This window comes from Chrysochloris asiatica, unplaced genomic scaffold (genome assembly GCF_000296735.1).
Source record: "Chrysochloris asiatica unplaced genomic scaffold, ChrAsi1.0 scaffold00035, whole genome shotgun sequence".
Lineage (NCBI taxonomy): Eukaryota > Metazoa > Chordata > Mammalia > Afrosoricida > Chrysochloridae > Chrysochloris > Chrysochloris asiatica.
Window position 1 is genome coordinate 4,791,530 of NW_006408553.1, and position 16,267 is coordinate 4,807,796.

The following is a 16,267-nucleotide window of genomic DNA, read 5'->3' on the forward strand; positions in this document are numbered from 1 at the left end:
CCTTCCAATCCAATGGTTTCCAACCATGGGTGATTTCAACCTCTAGGGGATATTTGGCAATGACTGGAAACATTTTGGTTGTCAAACAAAGCTAGATGAGAGATGCTACTGACAGGGAGTGGGTAGAGGCCAGGGATGGTGCTAAACTCCCTGCACTGCACAGGCCAGATCTCTGGCCCAATGTAGCATAGTGGATTATAAACTGAGCTGCTAACCAGAAGGTCAGCAGTTCGAATCTACCAGCTGTTCTGTGGGAGAAAGATGAGGCTTTCTGCTCCCATAAAGATTTATAGCCTCGGAAACCCTGTCCAGGATCACTATGAGTTGGAACCGACTCCATGGCACACCACCACCACCAATGTGTCAATGGTGTTGCAGTTGGAACACCCTGATCTATGCTCAAGATACTGTTTTCTGAAAACTAAACACATGGCATTCGGACTCCAAGATTCCAATACAAATCATAGTTTATTATCTGCCCAATGCCACCTTCCATTCTTGTCCTGTGTTTAATTAAATTTTATGAACTACCAGTACAGATCAATACAATCCATTTGTTACACACCAACAGCTTGAACATTCTTGAAGCTTTAAAATAATGAGGTTACTGTGGGCAAACAGAAGGCAAGGAATCAGAGCGATTGCTAGCTCATGCGTCTTGTGCTGGCTAATAAATAATTTTAACATGGATGTAGAAATCACTCAGTGTTAACTGTATTTTTTTTTTTAATAGTTTGAAAATGTAGTAAAATGCAATTTTCAGGAGCATCTTGGTAATTGAGTAGAACTACTTAATTAAAAAAAAAAAAGAGTTCCATTTCTTCCCCTTAGACTGGGGTGGGTGAACACATACAGCAAAAACTTCCATTCCACTAGACTCTGGCAGATAAATTGATCTTTCACCAAAATATATTTTTTACTGCATTTCCTTTTATTGAAGCCAGAAGCCAGGAAAAGCACCCTGCTGTGAAAAGAGATTGTCTGGTTCACATGGTATATATACTTTGGTTTATTTAAACAGCTAAGAAAGTGGTCCCTAGTTCTCTTGAGGAGAAAATATATTTTCTGACTCTTAAATATATCAAGAGATCACCAGTCTGAAAGTTGAGTTTTCTGTTAAGGTGAAAAGTTTTTCCTTTGTTTCATCCCTCCAATGTTCATTTGCTCCTTTTCAGAAATACTCTTCAGAGAAAGGATCTATATGCTTTGTTCAATCAATCGACCCAAATCGTGCCTCGCAGTTGAGTGAAAAGACTGAAGTTCAGTGTCTGACAGGAGGCAGCCTTGGGCACATCCTTGGGTACAGATCTCAATTTGATACTTTGAATGTGAAGTTCTCGTAATGTATCTAAGAGCATCTTTTAAAAAAATATAAAAATGCATGGTATCTTGTGCTTGCTTAGTTAAGGCCTGCAAATTGGTATCTGAAGAAGCAGAATGTAACCCCCACGCAAAATGAAAAGTGCATTTTTAAATCAAATAAACAAAATGGAGATGGTCACGAGTACAACAGAAAAAACAAACAGATTACTTTTTGGTTAATCTTGGGGGCCAATGATACAGTATTTATGGTTTATTTTTTGTTGTTGGTGGTGGTGTTCTGTTTTCTCTGGTCCATTTGGTTTTGCTTAATAGACTCACAAGGATTGTGATGAGTGTATCTCCACATTTCACAAGGCCTCCTCTGCTGCCTTCTGATATTTGAGCATTCCTAGAAACTACTGATATAATCGTTGATATGGGACAAAATGCCCTTGCCTTTCCTTCGGATTAATGTTTTACAAAACAGTTCTTCATTCATGAATACTTCAATGTGACTAGAAAACAAAGATATCACTGCTGTAAACACTAAACAATACTCATTACACCTCCACCCAGCCAGGCTCATAATCTCACCATCATTCTGCCTTTATCAGGACACCTCATGAGGGGCATGTGGGCTACTTTTGCAGGCAAATGGGAGATTTTCAGAGAGAGAATGGAATGGCGTCGCTGGTGGCTCTCTCCTTGTCTCTCTTACTGATCAGTTCAATTCTTCTGCTGCCCTTTATGTAAAGTCTTTTCCTTGTTGCAGTCCATCTTTCAGTAATTGCAAAAGGAAAAAAAAAAAAATCTCCCAAAACCCATCCCCTGGGAGTTCATGTCTTTTTGCTACTTGTCTTCTGCTTCTGCTTGCGAAGGTGGGCCTCGATCTCGTGCCTGAAGACCAGCATTCCCAGTTGCCCGTGAGAGGCCTCATTCATGGCCTTGGACTGCATGCACATCTTATACTGCTCCGGGGTCAGCTCATCCACACAGCGCTTCTCGTGCCAGAGGTGGAAGAGTCCCCGCACGGGCGTGCGCACCACAATGAGGTTGCTGTGGAGGTACTTACGATAAAGGTGCACATCTTCTCCTCCCCAGCCTTTGATATCCAAATCAAACCCACCTGTCAGGAAAGAGCATATAGTTGAGTTACGCTCATCATGCATTTCCTGATCTATATTTGCTTCCCTGATCTACAATGAGTCTTTGGATAGCACAACCATTTAAGTACTTTTGGTTAAAAGGTTGGCCATTCAAACCCACCCAGAGTTGCCTCAGATGAAAGGTCTTCTGAAAGGTTGCAGCCTCAAAAACCCTATGGCGCACACAATTTTCTACTCTGACAGACACAGAGCCATCATGAGATGGTAAGCGATTTTGTTTTTGTTTTGATCCGCACAGGCACAGAACACTGCATGAAGAGGCATTCAGGAGACATCACATGTTATATGGTTGCTGAGAATTGGAATCAGGTTGACAGAAGTGAGCAGATGTGCGCTTCCCAACCCCTGCAAGTTACAAAAAGTCCATCCTGGCCAGTGGCTTCAGAAATCTGGGAACACAGACAACCCTCATGGCGGACAGCACCAGGTTTCCGCAATAAAGACTACAAACAATTCCAAACATATTCCTGTTTTAAGAGCCATCAGCAATGCTAATGAATAGCCCTAGAGTTAGATTAAGAGCTATGGCAGCATCCCAACTGTTCAACTTGAGACCTCCCAATGACAAGTGTTCTTTTCCTGCCCATGCAAACAGAGAATAAAGCAGGAGCTTGCAGCATGAAGGAATACCTCAAGATGCCAAGAGGAAAATGATGATTTCCTATAAAAGCACACTTTCTTTCATAGATCATATATTTTAAAACAAACAAATGAATTTCCATGGTCACTTCCAACTCAAGGTGATTCATGCTGCAGAATCGAACTGCTCTCCAGTGGTTTCAAAGCTGTGATTTTTTTATAAAGCAAAGCACCAGCTTTCTTCCAAGGAGGCTCTGGGTTGGGTGTGAATTTTCAATTAACTGTGTAATCGAACCAGGGACACATGTCCTGAAAAGCTGTTTTCACCCTGGGCTACTGAAATTAGTCACTTAAAAGAGAAGCCATAGGGTTCTTGATGACATGAACGGTTGGTGCTCTACTGCCAACCTAAAGGTTGGCAATTTGACCTCACCCACTAATACTGCAGACAAAAGGCCTGCTGGTCTGGAGCAATTCTACTCTGCAACACGTGGGGTTGCCGTGATTGGGAATCAACTCAATGGCAATGAATTGGGTTTGGCCTCACAGTCCATTCTGTTCTACTCTAAGAAACTCTTGTTTCATTTTATAATGAACTCCTTCATCAGGTGAGTACTGGTCCCTAAAGTTTTACCTCTGTAGACTGAGATGCCCACCTTTCCTTATCCAAAGCCTACCAGGTCCCAATCAGAGCCAAAGAATCACTGACTCCAGTTGTCATTGTCCCTTCCTCAGCTTCCAAGGAGCACTGAAGCATCTTCTTTTCTTAGAGTGCACCATGGGACCTCACCCAGCCTGAAAGGTCTGACTGAGACCATCATCAGACACAGAAAAGGGGACTCATGCATGGGGAAACCATAAGCACACCTCCTGAACCATCCATGTGGGTGATCTGTGACCCCTCAGTGTTGGGCAAGTCAAGAAATTATGAGTTACCCATGGCCTTCTAGTCAATTCCAACTCATCACAGTAGAACTGCCCCTATAGAGTTCTCATGGCTGTAAACAGCACACTGCCTCCTTGCTCCTATGTAAAAGCTGGTAAGTTCTAACTGCTGAACTTTCAATTTAGCAGTCAAATGCTTAACCAGTATGCCAGCCAGTTGAGTTGTTAAGTGTCGTTGAGTCAATTCTGACTATAGGGTTTCAGAGGAGCAGTTGGTGAACCTGGCAGTTCAAACTGACCTTGCAGTCCAGCGCATTAACCTGCAGCACCACACCAGGACTCCAGGGGACTGGAATTTGAGTCCTTGTTCTTGTTGAACTGTCATTTAACCTGTCTTGAGTTTGCTTGTTTTTCTTGTAAGTGTAGTAGATGCTTTAACCAAAGGAGTTAGTAATATAAGGGGCAATGTTAACTCTAACTGATTAAGTATTATCATTGTTATGATCCTAGCTTACTAAATAGGAATTACACAAATAACAAAGGGAAGCATATGCCATGTTGGAAGTGTGATTTGCACATAACCACTCAGGATATTTCTCCTAGAGAAATCTGAGAACACCTGTAGCTAGTTACTGGGTATCTGAGGAGCACATACTGCACAGTGACCTGCATACTTGGGTTCTGCTACTTCATATAGGGCTGGATTTTCAAGTTATTTTTTCCCCTTTTTATCATAGTGATTTCCTAGAGGGTTCTGTGATACCTTCTGGTTCACTCTCTTCAGCTGAACGAAAGACATTGAGGACTGTTCCTACCCATTGCTTTTAAAAGGAGATGCTTCAAGCCTAGGGACCGAGGGAGAGTAGACAGGGAGAGAGCAACACTAGCCTGCTCATGGGAAGTCTGTTGGGGATGGTGAGGATGGGCATCTCTGTGCTGCTGTGAGGAGCCTCCTGCATCAACCAGATGTCAGGGCCTCTCTGACTCCATCCTCTGGGTCCACCTGGTACATTTTAGCTCCTGAATCAGGGAGCAGGGTTTGGGGCCTTTTTGTTCATGGCTTGGTCATTGATAAGCTATAATTCTAGTCTTTTCAGAGTGATAATGGTTAAGGAGCACTATGAGAAGGTGATGTGGTATTGCATGGGTGGCAGGAGACCTCTATTCTAATCCTGGCTCTGTCCCTCACTTGCTGTGAGGCCTGGAGAGGTCCTCCTGCCTCTGAGAGCCTTTGTCTTGTCATCTACAACCTCTCTGCCCTGGGAATGTGTGTGTGTCCATGTTTTATCAGTGACTGCACATTCAGCCAGGACTTGAAGTGACACACACAAGGAATTTTGAAGATTCCACAGAAAGAAGTCTGCATTTTTCCCCCAGTATGTGCTTTTCCATAATTTTCAATACTGCCCTTGTTTTGTTTTGTTTTGTTTTTAAATGGATCCCCCTGCAATGGAGGTACAAGGTTTTCTACTTAAGAAAGCTCACAAGTGAGTGACAACCTGGTTGAAAGGAGGCACTGGAGGACTTGCTCTGAACTCCCTTCATGCAGCAAGTTCCTGTTTTACCTCAGATTGTGTGGGTGACACAGAGGTTCTGGTAACCAGTTTCCATTCTATCTCAGATTTTTTTGCTCAATATGTGGGGTTGCTGAGAGGTACTGGTGAAGATCAGAGAGGCTAACGTGCCATCCCACAGCTCTCTTTGTCCCAGTCCTTAGTCCCAGATATGAGGACTGCATTTTTTGGAGGGAGGGGGGAAATGGCAACACTTAGGCCCCTAAACTCCTGTGCATATGGACCAAACTCCTTTCAGCCATGCACAGAACAGTGGCCTCTAGGTGGCAGTAGAGATGCAGTTTTCTCAAGCAGATTTTTTTCTTACCTATATTGATGAAGTCTGACCGATACTGACAGGTCATCCCAAATCCAAAGTCTCTCCAAAATCCAGTCTCCTTCTTTATGACCTGCAAGACAGGCATCGCCATCGGAGTAGGAAAGATGTGAAAATAAAACGGAATAAAAAGTACCCCCACATTCATGTGAGCAGTGTTAAGTGTGGAGCTGCCCCGTCACTGATAAACAGTCACCCATCTGTGTGCATTCCAGTCCTTTCAGACAGTGAGGAGTATAGCAAAGTCACCACTGTGTGAAAACGGAGCTCTGTGATTTTTGGCACCTCTGGCTGGCATGTTCCTAGGGTGTAGGCGTGAACACACACACACACATACACACTAAAAAACAAACCAGAAGGGTAAGTTTTTGAGCAGTGCCAGAGAGAATTCAAGGCCCCAGCCCCTCACACAGGGCCAGGCAGGAAGCCAGCAAAGGGCTCAGGAAGTTGAGAAAAGGGATAGAGAACAAGTCAGAATTCAGCTACCTTGGCACAGCCCACAAACAGGACTCCCTTGGGGAAGAAACAGAGCCTTCTGTGGGTTACCAGATTTCTGCTAACTCCTACTTGGGGTAAAAAAGACACTCAAAGTGTAGGTTCTGAAGAAAGGCAGGTCATTCACCTTCCAAACCAAAGTGCTCCAGAAAGTACACAACAAGGGTGCCAGCATGAGAGAGCTGCTTGCCAGCGGCCATCCAAAAAATGGTTGTCTTTACAAACAGACCTGGTTGGCTTCTTCCTTGCCAGAAACGTCAAGTGTTTTTTGTTTTGTTTTGTTTTTTGCTGAAGCAACAAAACTTTTTTTCTCTTTCTTTCAAATTTATAGATTCCTTGGCTGGGGTAATTCAGGGAATGGTTTTAAGATTTTAAGAAAAGATTTCATACTTGATGTAATTTATGTAACTTTCATCTCTATAATTCAGCTTTTCTCTGTGATTCTTTCAATGATTGTGAGATCATCAGAGTTATTTTTCATGACTCATTCTCGTAGTGAACGTACGAGCTTAGAAGATAGTCCTTTGCCTTGGGGGAAGGGGAGAAGGTAGGGGTGCAGCAGGGAATACCCTTTTGTTGGGACATCTGCATGGTCTGTGTACAACCTGACTCTACTTGCCACTAATTAGAAACAGTGTATACGGTGAGAGGCCCAGAGTCTTGTCCCAACGTGGTCAGGCAGGCCCATATACTCGTTTGACCTTCTAAATATGGTGGAGGTGCTAACTCACCCTTAAGGCTCTTGGTCTTCTAACATACAAATATGTATCATATCACTATTATTCTACCTTTCTGAAGGTTTGCTTTATCTCCATAAACAACCAACAACAAAACAAATCTGCTACCAAGTCCACCCCAACTACTAAGACCCCATGTACATCAGAGTAAAATTGTTCCATAGGGTTTTCTTGACTGTAATCCTATGGAGTTCTGGTGTGGTGCTGTGGGTTAATGTGCCAGGCTGCAAAGCTGTTTGAACCGCAAGGTTGGCAGTTCAAATTCACCAGCAGCATCTCGGAAACCCTATATAGGGTCGCTATGGGTCGGAATAGACTCGACAGCACTTCACAACAACAACAACAATGACAACAACTATCCTATGGGAGCAGATTACCAGGCTTTTCTTCTATGCTGCCTCCAGGTAGGTTGGAAACATCAACCTTTAAGTTATTAGACGAGAATGTAACCATATTCTGAACTGGAGGTGGCGATGGTGATGTGCCTTGGAGTTCGTTCCCACTCATAACATCCCTGTATAAGGTTTGTTGTTAAGTGCTGTCAAGTTGGTTCTGACTCATAGCAAGTATGTACAGGATTTCCAAGGAGCAGCTGGTAGGTTTGAACCACCAACCTTGTGGCTCAATGTCCACTGTTTATCCTATAGTGCCACACCAGGAGTCCAAGGCTGTAAATCTTTACTGGAACAGAAAGCCTCATCTTTTCTCCTGCTGAGCAGTTGGTAGATTTGAACTGCTGACCTTATGGTAAGCAGTCTAGCTCGTAGCCCACTATGCCACGAGGGCTCCTAGATATTTAACCAATGGTTGAAAGAAGGGCTGGTGAATAGTGGTTGGCAGTTTGAAACTACCAGCTGTTCCACGGGAGAAAGATGAGGTTTCCTGCTCCCGTAAAGATTTTCAGCCTCAAAAACCCTGTGCAGGATCGCTATGAGTCAGAACTGACTCCACGTTACTTAACAACAACTACAACCTATTAAACTACCTTATTTTTTGTCACTACAGTCTACAGAAACCAACTGGGTGTCATTTATCAGCAGCAACAACAGGTACAAGAAACTTTCACTACTGTTAGTATGCATCAAGATTACGTAAGGAAAATAAATATCAAGGAAAATTCAGTTGGTTAAAATGGTCCCTGGCAGATGTTCTCCAATTTCACTTCAAAACAAAAGGACTGTTTAAACAATATCCCCCAAATGGCAACACAATTTCATTAGTATCAACTGGAAAGATTTGGCAGGGCAGGAAATTCTGGGAAAAGTTCCACTGAACTGTAAAAAAAAAAATGTTTCTGTTCCATACCTGTCTTACCAGGTGTGTCATTTCTGTTGCAGCTGATAGCTTAGTGCCCCTTCTGCTAGCCAGGACTCAGACAAGGCCTCTAAGTTTCTGGGTGAAAATGGAGTTAAAGAGACGTGCCAATACCCAAACTTCAAATACTTGGCTGAGGTCTACATGGAATTTAAAAGAGAAAGCTTGAAACAGGAAAAGCTATCATCCAGTGCATGAAATGAAAGACAAGTGGGAGATCAGGAGGTAACCAGGCCTGGTTTGAGCAGAAGGAGTCAAATTGCAGGGTAAGCCTCCGTCAGGAAACCCTGCCATAGAGACATACTGATTTGTGAGGTGAGGAGTGAGCTATATAAACATTAGTTTATATAGCACTGATAGCACTGATTCAAGTTGGCAAGCCAGGAAAAGCCACTATCTGAAGAGCTCACTGAATTTAGCACTTAGTGGACTGTGATTTTATTGGGCCCAGAGCATATCATTTCAGGGCAAGACAGAGTTCAGATATCAGATGCACTATCACCCACAATGGAGTCCTGGTGTGGCACTGTAGGTTAAAGCACTGGATTGCAAGGTTGGTTTGAAACTCAAGGTCAGCGGTTCAAGCTCACCAGTCACTCCTTGAAAACCCCATACGGAGTAGCTATGAGTTGGAATCGACTCAACGACACTTAACAATAACAACATAACCCTCAACTGTGCAGCACTACTAACTGGAGTGGGACAAGTGCTGCCCAGTGGGCAACAGATTGCATTGTGCAAAAATACAAAATAAAAACTGCCATCAAGTCAACTCCAAGTCATGGCAACCCCACATGTGTCAGAGTAGAACAGGGCTCCACAGAGTTTTCCGGCTGATTTTCAGAAGTAAATTGCTCTGGGTAGATTCTAACCTTGTGGTTCAAGTCCACCTTGAAGTCCTGCACTTATCCTATAGCGCCACACCATGACTCGAATGCAATGACAATAAAACACACCAAACTCAAGCCTTCAAAAGCCCTATGTGCTCTGGCCCTGCCTGCGTCACTCATTTCATCTCATTTCTTTATTTGCTACGCTGTGGCCACACAGTCCTTCCTTCTGGCCCTGGAACTAACTACTCAGAAGGCTCACTAAGTCTCTTAGGCTTGGAACCTGCAGCCACTCTCTCTGCTCCAGTGCCACTTCCTCAGAGTGACCGTCCTGACCCTCCCAGCCAGGGTCGGCCCTCCTTACCCTTCCCTGTCTACACCATCGCTGGCTCAGAAAGGATTGGGTTGTTTGTTTGTTGATTGTCTTTGTGCACCATCACTGGTGCACTTAAACTGGGGGAGGTAGGAACACAGTCCCATTCACAGCTGTGTCTCCAGCAGCCACAGTACTATACAACACAGTAGTCCTAGTACCAGTTACCAGTTGCTCTCAAGTTGACCCCACGTATGTCACAGTAGAACTGTTCCATCAAGTTTGCAACACTGCTCTTTCAGTGGTTAACAGTGGGGCAGTGTATGAACCACGTGTGCCTCCTCGGGGGATTCCATAACACAGCAAATTCTTAATAAATACTTCTCAGTGAATGAATGAAGCATAGTCCCAGGGCAAGGATGACTCCAAATCATGTTCCAAGTAGGAGAGACTTGTCAGTGAAGTAGAGGCTCAGGAATTCCAGGTGTGAAAACTCTTAAAATTGTGTCACCAACAGACACAGAAACGTTTTCGCCTTCCTGGGTCTAACAAGGAAGGTGTGGCTTCTTAGAAACCTTTGCAGCAGACATAAGGAGCCCCACTGTTCTGTTCAAACATTAAAAAGATAGGCCACTCAGAATCTGTGTGGAACATATTTGACTACAACTGAAGGGGAAGAAACCCTAAGATAAAAATTATACTTTAACAGAAAAACATCTCCTGCCCTGGATTGCACAGACAGGTTTTCAAGTGCCATCGTCATTGTCTAAAATGTCCTTCTGGCCTCCTCTCAGCTCTCTCTGTGGTGTCTGTGCTCTTCTTTTCCCACCTTGGATCTCAGCGGAGCACTGAATACACCACAAAAGAACAGTTGTCAGGCCGGCTCTCCCACAGGAAGCTTCCAGAGCTGCAACTCTGTGGGTGATTCACGTGATGGGGGTGATTATTTCTATATTCACAAAGCACAAACCAGCATCTCTCCCCAAAGATGTGAGGAGGCGCGGTCCTGCAGCTGCAGGGGGTTAGAGGGGGTGGGGAGGCTGGGAAGGCAGTCAGCGCCTCTCTGGTTTAATGATGCTGACTTGGACACCTGCCTACTGAGCATTCTGGGCCTTAAATAAAATAAATAATACTCAAATGCCGAGGCTGAGCATTTCCCCTGCACCCAGGAGAGCTTCCCAAGAACTGAAGCTGTGTCTGAGCAGCCTCCTATTCACCAGCAATGCCCCTGAGTAGAAGTTGCAACCCACATATATTCATGGGGCTCCCCACTAAGCAACACACCCACAATGCTTCACGTAATGCTTTGTTGTTGCTCTCTTGAAATCCTTAATCATATTGAACAAGGGCCTGGCATTTTCATTTTTCAGTGGGCCGTGTCATTTATGTGGCTGGTCCTTGCCATGGGTGGCAGACACCCTGAGCTGCAGGGGCCTCTGTGACTGAGTTGAGGGCTTGCTGGCCCTTCTCTCAGGTCTGAGCACTTGGTGATCACACTGCACAGACAGAAAGAAAGCCGTTATCACTTCTTCTTGGTAGGCTTCTTTGTAAAGTAGTGAAATGACTTGCCCAAGACAACACAGACAGGTAGTACCAAGCACAGATCAGCACCAGCACTGCTGAGTCAATTCCCATTTCTTGAGTAACAAGGTATTCCGAGTCACAGATTCCAAAGAATTCAATTATGAATGGACTCAATGCTATCTCCTCCCAGAGTTGTACTGACCTACATTTCTCTCTAAGCTCCCTTTCATCATAACTGACAATTGTTTAGGGTAGGTATCCCATGGTATCAGTTCTCTCTTCTAGGAACCTGCCACCTAACCCTGGGTTCTTTGCCCTCCTTTAAGCCTGTCTCCAGTCTCCTGGTGGCATTTGTGGCTACGACTCAGTCTCAGGTTCTGGGGTTTGAGTGCCAGTCTCTGTTATCTAGCAGTTGTGGGATTCTGAGCAGGGTATGCTGTCTGTCTCTGTCTCTCTCTCTGACCCAAATGTCTCATCTGTAAAATGAACATACTCATGCTTCTTCACCTTTGTGAGTGCTAAGTGGATACCACAGGCTCCCTGCCTGTTGTGGGAAGGCTCCCTAAGTGGCATCTGTCACTGTTATTTTTAGTACACAGTGAGTGCATGTTTGCAGAATAAATAAAAACAGAATGTTGGGAAGCACAGAATAATCTACGCTCAGTCAGCAACTTCAGTTTAAACTAAAATGCAGGCAACTAGTAAAACATAAGGGGACTTCAAAAGCTTGTAGAAAAATAGAACTAAATGATCAAGGAATTTTCTCAGGAAATTGTTACAGTCTCCTCATACTTTTGAAGAGGAGCTCTGGTAACACAGTGGTTACAAATCAGCCTGCTAACTTCAAGGTCAGCAGTTTGAAACTACCAGCTGTTCCATGGGAGAAAGATGAGGATTTTTGCTCCCGTAAAGATTTACAGCCTCGGAAAACCTCTGCAGGGTCACTATGAGTCAGAACCAACTCCACAGCACACACTCCCCCCACCCCCCATACTTTTGAAGGAGGACAGAGAAGATAAGAGCAGGTATCAGTATACCCAGTTTGTAGTACCCAGGGAATCCTCACATTCACTAACCGGGACACATTTGCAAAGCTTCTAGAATCACAGTATATCACACTGAACACAAGGAAACAGTCGGCAGATTTAAATGATGGGAGGCCCTCAGGAGATGCCAGGCGTTAAAATAGTAAGGAGACAGCACTGGAGTGGAAAGCTGGCACTAGCAGATTGAGCAGGTATGTTTACTTGGCAGAGAAGTGGCTTAAGTGTCCAGTAACTGGTTCATTTGTTGGCTGCTTATTCTCCAAGTGCTGGGGTTTATAGACATTTTCTATGTAATCAGTTTGAGTCAGTTTGTGGAGGACAATGAATCCTAACAAGGTCTCGGGACTTGCAAGGATATGCTTGAGTCGACTGGTCCCAGCTCCTAAGAGCAGAGTATCCACATCTCGTCCCCAGTCTGTGTTCAGTGAAGTCACACTGGTAGTCTGAAACAGACCCTGGTGGGAGTCTTTATACCATGGAAATTGGCAAGCGCTACCAATCAGGGCTATTTTCCTCCTCTCTACAGACAGACTGTTCAACAATTACAAGCATACCACGAGCTTTTTGCCATAACCATTTGGGGAAAATGGAAGAAATCTATATTTTCCAAACATTACTATCACAGGAAGGTGAAGGGAAGGCTAGAGTGTATGGGGGAGAAAAGGTACCCCAAGAAAGTGAGCAGTGGGAGGAGGCTCCTGCAACTGGCTAAGCAAGAACTGACAAAGCTTAAACTAGGAAAGTGACACCTTTCAAGTTAATACTCATTTAAATTAGAGGCACTCCCTGTCCAGAGAGCTGTTTCTACATTAAATCATCAGGAAGTTTTAGCTTATAGTTTAAAACTAAAGATATGTATTATTACTTTGCAGTCTGTCCCATGAGTCCATTTAAATACTTATTAATAATGGCTTGTACTCAAAGGTAAAGCAACAAGTGGTCTGAACACCAAAAAAGTAAGAAAGAAGAAAACCATAAATCTGACTACTTGTCTGGCAAAATATTATCAAATGGAAGTGTCCGAGAACCATGGGAAGAAGCAACTGTACATTCACTAATCAAACCAGTAACCATGGAGTTGACTCTAATTTATGGTGACCCAATGTGTGTCAGAGTACAATTATGCCATGGAATGTTCAATGGCAACTCTGGCTGGACTTGAACCTCTAACCTTACAGTTAGAAGCTGAGAACATTAGTACATTAACTATTTGTATTACCCAGGTACTCCTCACATTCACTAACCGGGACCCATGTGCAAAGCTCCTAGAAAAAATAATTGTACTTTGCTTGCATAAATAAATGACTTTCATTGAGGACTCCCTTCACCTTTGATAGCAACTTATTCCAAGGAAGGCTATTTAGGATTTATGAGTATACAGGGTCGCTATGGGTCGGAACTGACTTGACAGCACTTCACAATAACAACAAATATATATATATATATATACACATCTTATCTTTCAAAGCAGAACCAAAATGTAGCCTTAGTAGGACACTTTTCCTAATCTTTTTGTTGTTGTTGTTAAGTGCCATTGAGTCGATTCCGACACATAGCAACCCTGTATAGGGTTTTCAAGGAGCAGCTGGTGAATTTGAACCACCGACCTTGCAGTTCAAATGACTTTGCAGTCTGACACATTAGCCCGCAGCGCCACACCAGGACTCCATTTTCCAAATCTACACATCTCTAATTATTACTCTTTAAATATATACCTTCTCAGCATCTACATAGTCTATATTCATTTTACTAATTTCTGTAGTTTGATGTTGTGCTTTGGAATTTCTGGTTATTTCTTTTATGTTTCAGCTCTTAGCTAGATCCTAAACAAATCTTTTTTTCTACCACATGAGAGTAAGGAATGTTTGCTGCTGCTACTTCTCATCTGGAGTTGTGCCACTTCAGTAAATGAAAGTCCCAAAGGCTTTACTTCATCTACATCATTAAGGTCAACTCTCCTTTAAGGACACAGTGCTTCCTCAGTCCTATTTTGAGCGTCTTCTACATGAGAGGCTCATCTTCCAGCACTATGTCAGATAATGTTCTCTGTGTTCCATTGAGCGGGTTTTCATTGGCTGAGTTTTGGAAGTAGATCTTTAGGCTTTTATTCTTAGTCTGTCTTAATCTAGAACTTCTGCTGAAACCAGTTCCCCATGGGTGACCCTGCTGGTATTTGAAACACTGGTGGCATAGCTTCCAGAATCACAGCCTCCAGCATCATGTTGTTGTTGCCGTTAAGTGTTGGAGAGGTGGTTCCGACTCACAGCAAGCCTGTCTAACCGACCTTGTGGTTAGCAGTCCAGTGCTTATCCTACAGCTCCACAATGACACAGTAGGTCAAAATGGATAGATGATTGGGGATTTACTTATTTTGGATATATCATCAGGAAAGACCAAACTCTAGAAAAGAACACTGTGTCTGGTAAAGTAGAGAGAAAAAAAATAAGAGCTGCCCTCAGTGAGATAGATTGACACAAGAGCAGCAACACTGGACTGAGACATATGGATGATCATGAAGATGGGACAGATTTGGCCAATGCTTTATTCTTTTACACAAAAGGTTACTGTGAGTCGTCTCCAACTCAATTTCCTCTTCACTCTGATCACACCCTCACTGACCAGCTCAGACACATTCAGACAGGCAGAAACACCCCCGCAAAAGGGTCCAGCATTGCACCCACAGTTTTCCTAAGGCACAGAGAGGAAACCTGCAGGCTGCTTCTTATGACATCTGACTCTGGAACACAGCTCCAACGTTGACGTGGGCGGGGCCCTTTAACCCTGCCAGCAAAGCAAAGGCTACTGGACAGCCAATCACAATTCTATTTTTGTTTTTGATTGGTGTTTTCTATGTTTTTATATTGTTTCTGTTTTTGGTCCTTTTCACCCTACTCTTTTCCCAGAGGTTGGAGCATTCTCCTCCTGACTTACCCAAGAAGAGACAGCAACTGTGCTCATATATAGCCAAGCTACAAGCATATTCTGTAATACCCCACCATGTGGACAAGAGCCAATACCAGCTTCTAGGCATTACATGTGAAAAGGGAAGTCTATCTCCAGATCATATCCACCAGGTGACACTTGGTAAGCTTAACAAAATGCTTCATCCATCCATTTAAGCATTAAAAACCCACATAACTACTGAAAATGTCCAAGAAAACATAATTAAAGATCTCAACACACGTCCAAAACCAGAAAAAAGTATCTGAGACAAATGAGCTGGAAGCAGACACAGACTTTCCAGTAGAAAGTCTGGATCTGCCTGAGAAGGAATTCAGAAGAACGATACGGAAACAACTTCAAATGCTCCAAAAAGAAGTGGAAGAAAACAAGGAAGAAGTCAGGAAAGTGCTACAGGAGAATCAAACAAAACAGACACAGCATTGGAAACAATACAAAACCTGCAAGAAGAAGTCCAGATGATTAATAATAAAATATCAGAAATGGACAACACACTGAAAGGGCAATTAAGTAGAATGGAAGAGATGGAAGGCAGAACCAGCGGGTTGGAAGGCAAATCTATCAATACTGCTAAGATAGACGAGCAAACAGAAAAAAGGATTAAAAAATCTGAAAAGAGTCTAAGATTCATGCTAGATAACATGAAGAGGAATAATTTAAGAATTATCGACACTTCAGAACAAGAAGAATCACAGAAGTCCACAGAAGAGATAGTACAAGAGCTTCTGGAAGAAAAATTTCCTAACATCTTGAAGGATGAGAAGATAACATTCAAGAAGGTGAAAGAACCCCAGGAAGGATAGACCCCAAAAGAAAATCACTGAGACATATCACAATCAAGCTCTTCAAAACCAAAGACCAGGTGAGAATCCTAAAAGCAGCCAGGGAAAAGAGAAGTGTTGTCTACAAAGGCAAGCAAAGAAAATCAGATTAAGCACTGACTTCTCAGAAGAAATGCAGGCAAGAAGGCAATGGGGAGACATATATAAAACCCTAAAAAAAAACCTGCCAACCAAGAATCGTCTATCCAGCAAAACTGTCAATCAAATATGATGGTGCAATCAAAACATTTCAGGATAAACAGAAGCTAAGAGATTTTGTCAAAGCCAATCCAACACTTAAACACATCCTAAAAGGAGTTCTTTGGAATGAAAATCAGCAAGAACAGACAACAACCAGAGATTGACAGACGTGGCAACACCACCTGGAACTCAGTTGACAGATA

The 16,267-nt window shown here is 43.3% G+C and overlaps 1 protein-coding gene across 1 annotated transcript in view; it reads right to left on the bottom strand.

The window, feature by feature from the left end:
* Window positions 1-2,012: 2,012 nt before the first annotated feature.
* CSGALNACT1 (chondroitin sulfate N-acetylgalactosaminyltransferase 1) overlaps window positions 2,013-16,267 on the bottom strand; it is a 132,018-nt gene continuing 117,763 nt past the window's right edge. The window contains exons 7-8 of the mRNA XM_006859909.1: window positions 5,814-5,895; window positions 2,013-2,428 (exon numbers count right to left, since the gene is read on the bottom strand). Coding sequence (XP_006859971.1) covers window positions 2,139-2,428; window positions 5,814-5,895 — 372 coding nt within the window. The 3' untranslated portion in view covers window positions 2,013-2,138. The remainder of the gene's footprint in view (window positions 2,429-5,813; window positions 5,896-16,267) is intronic.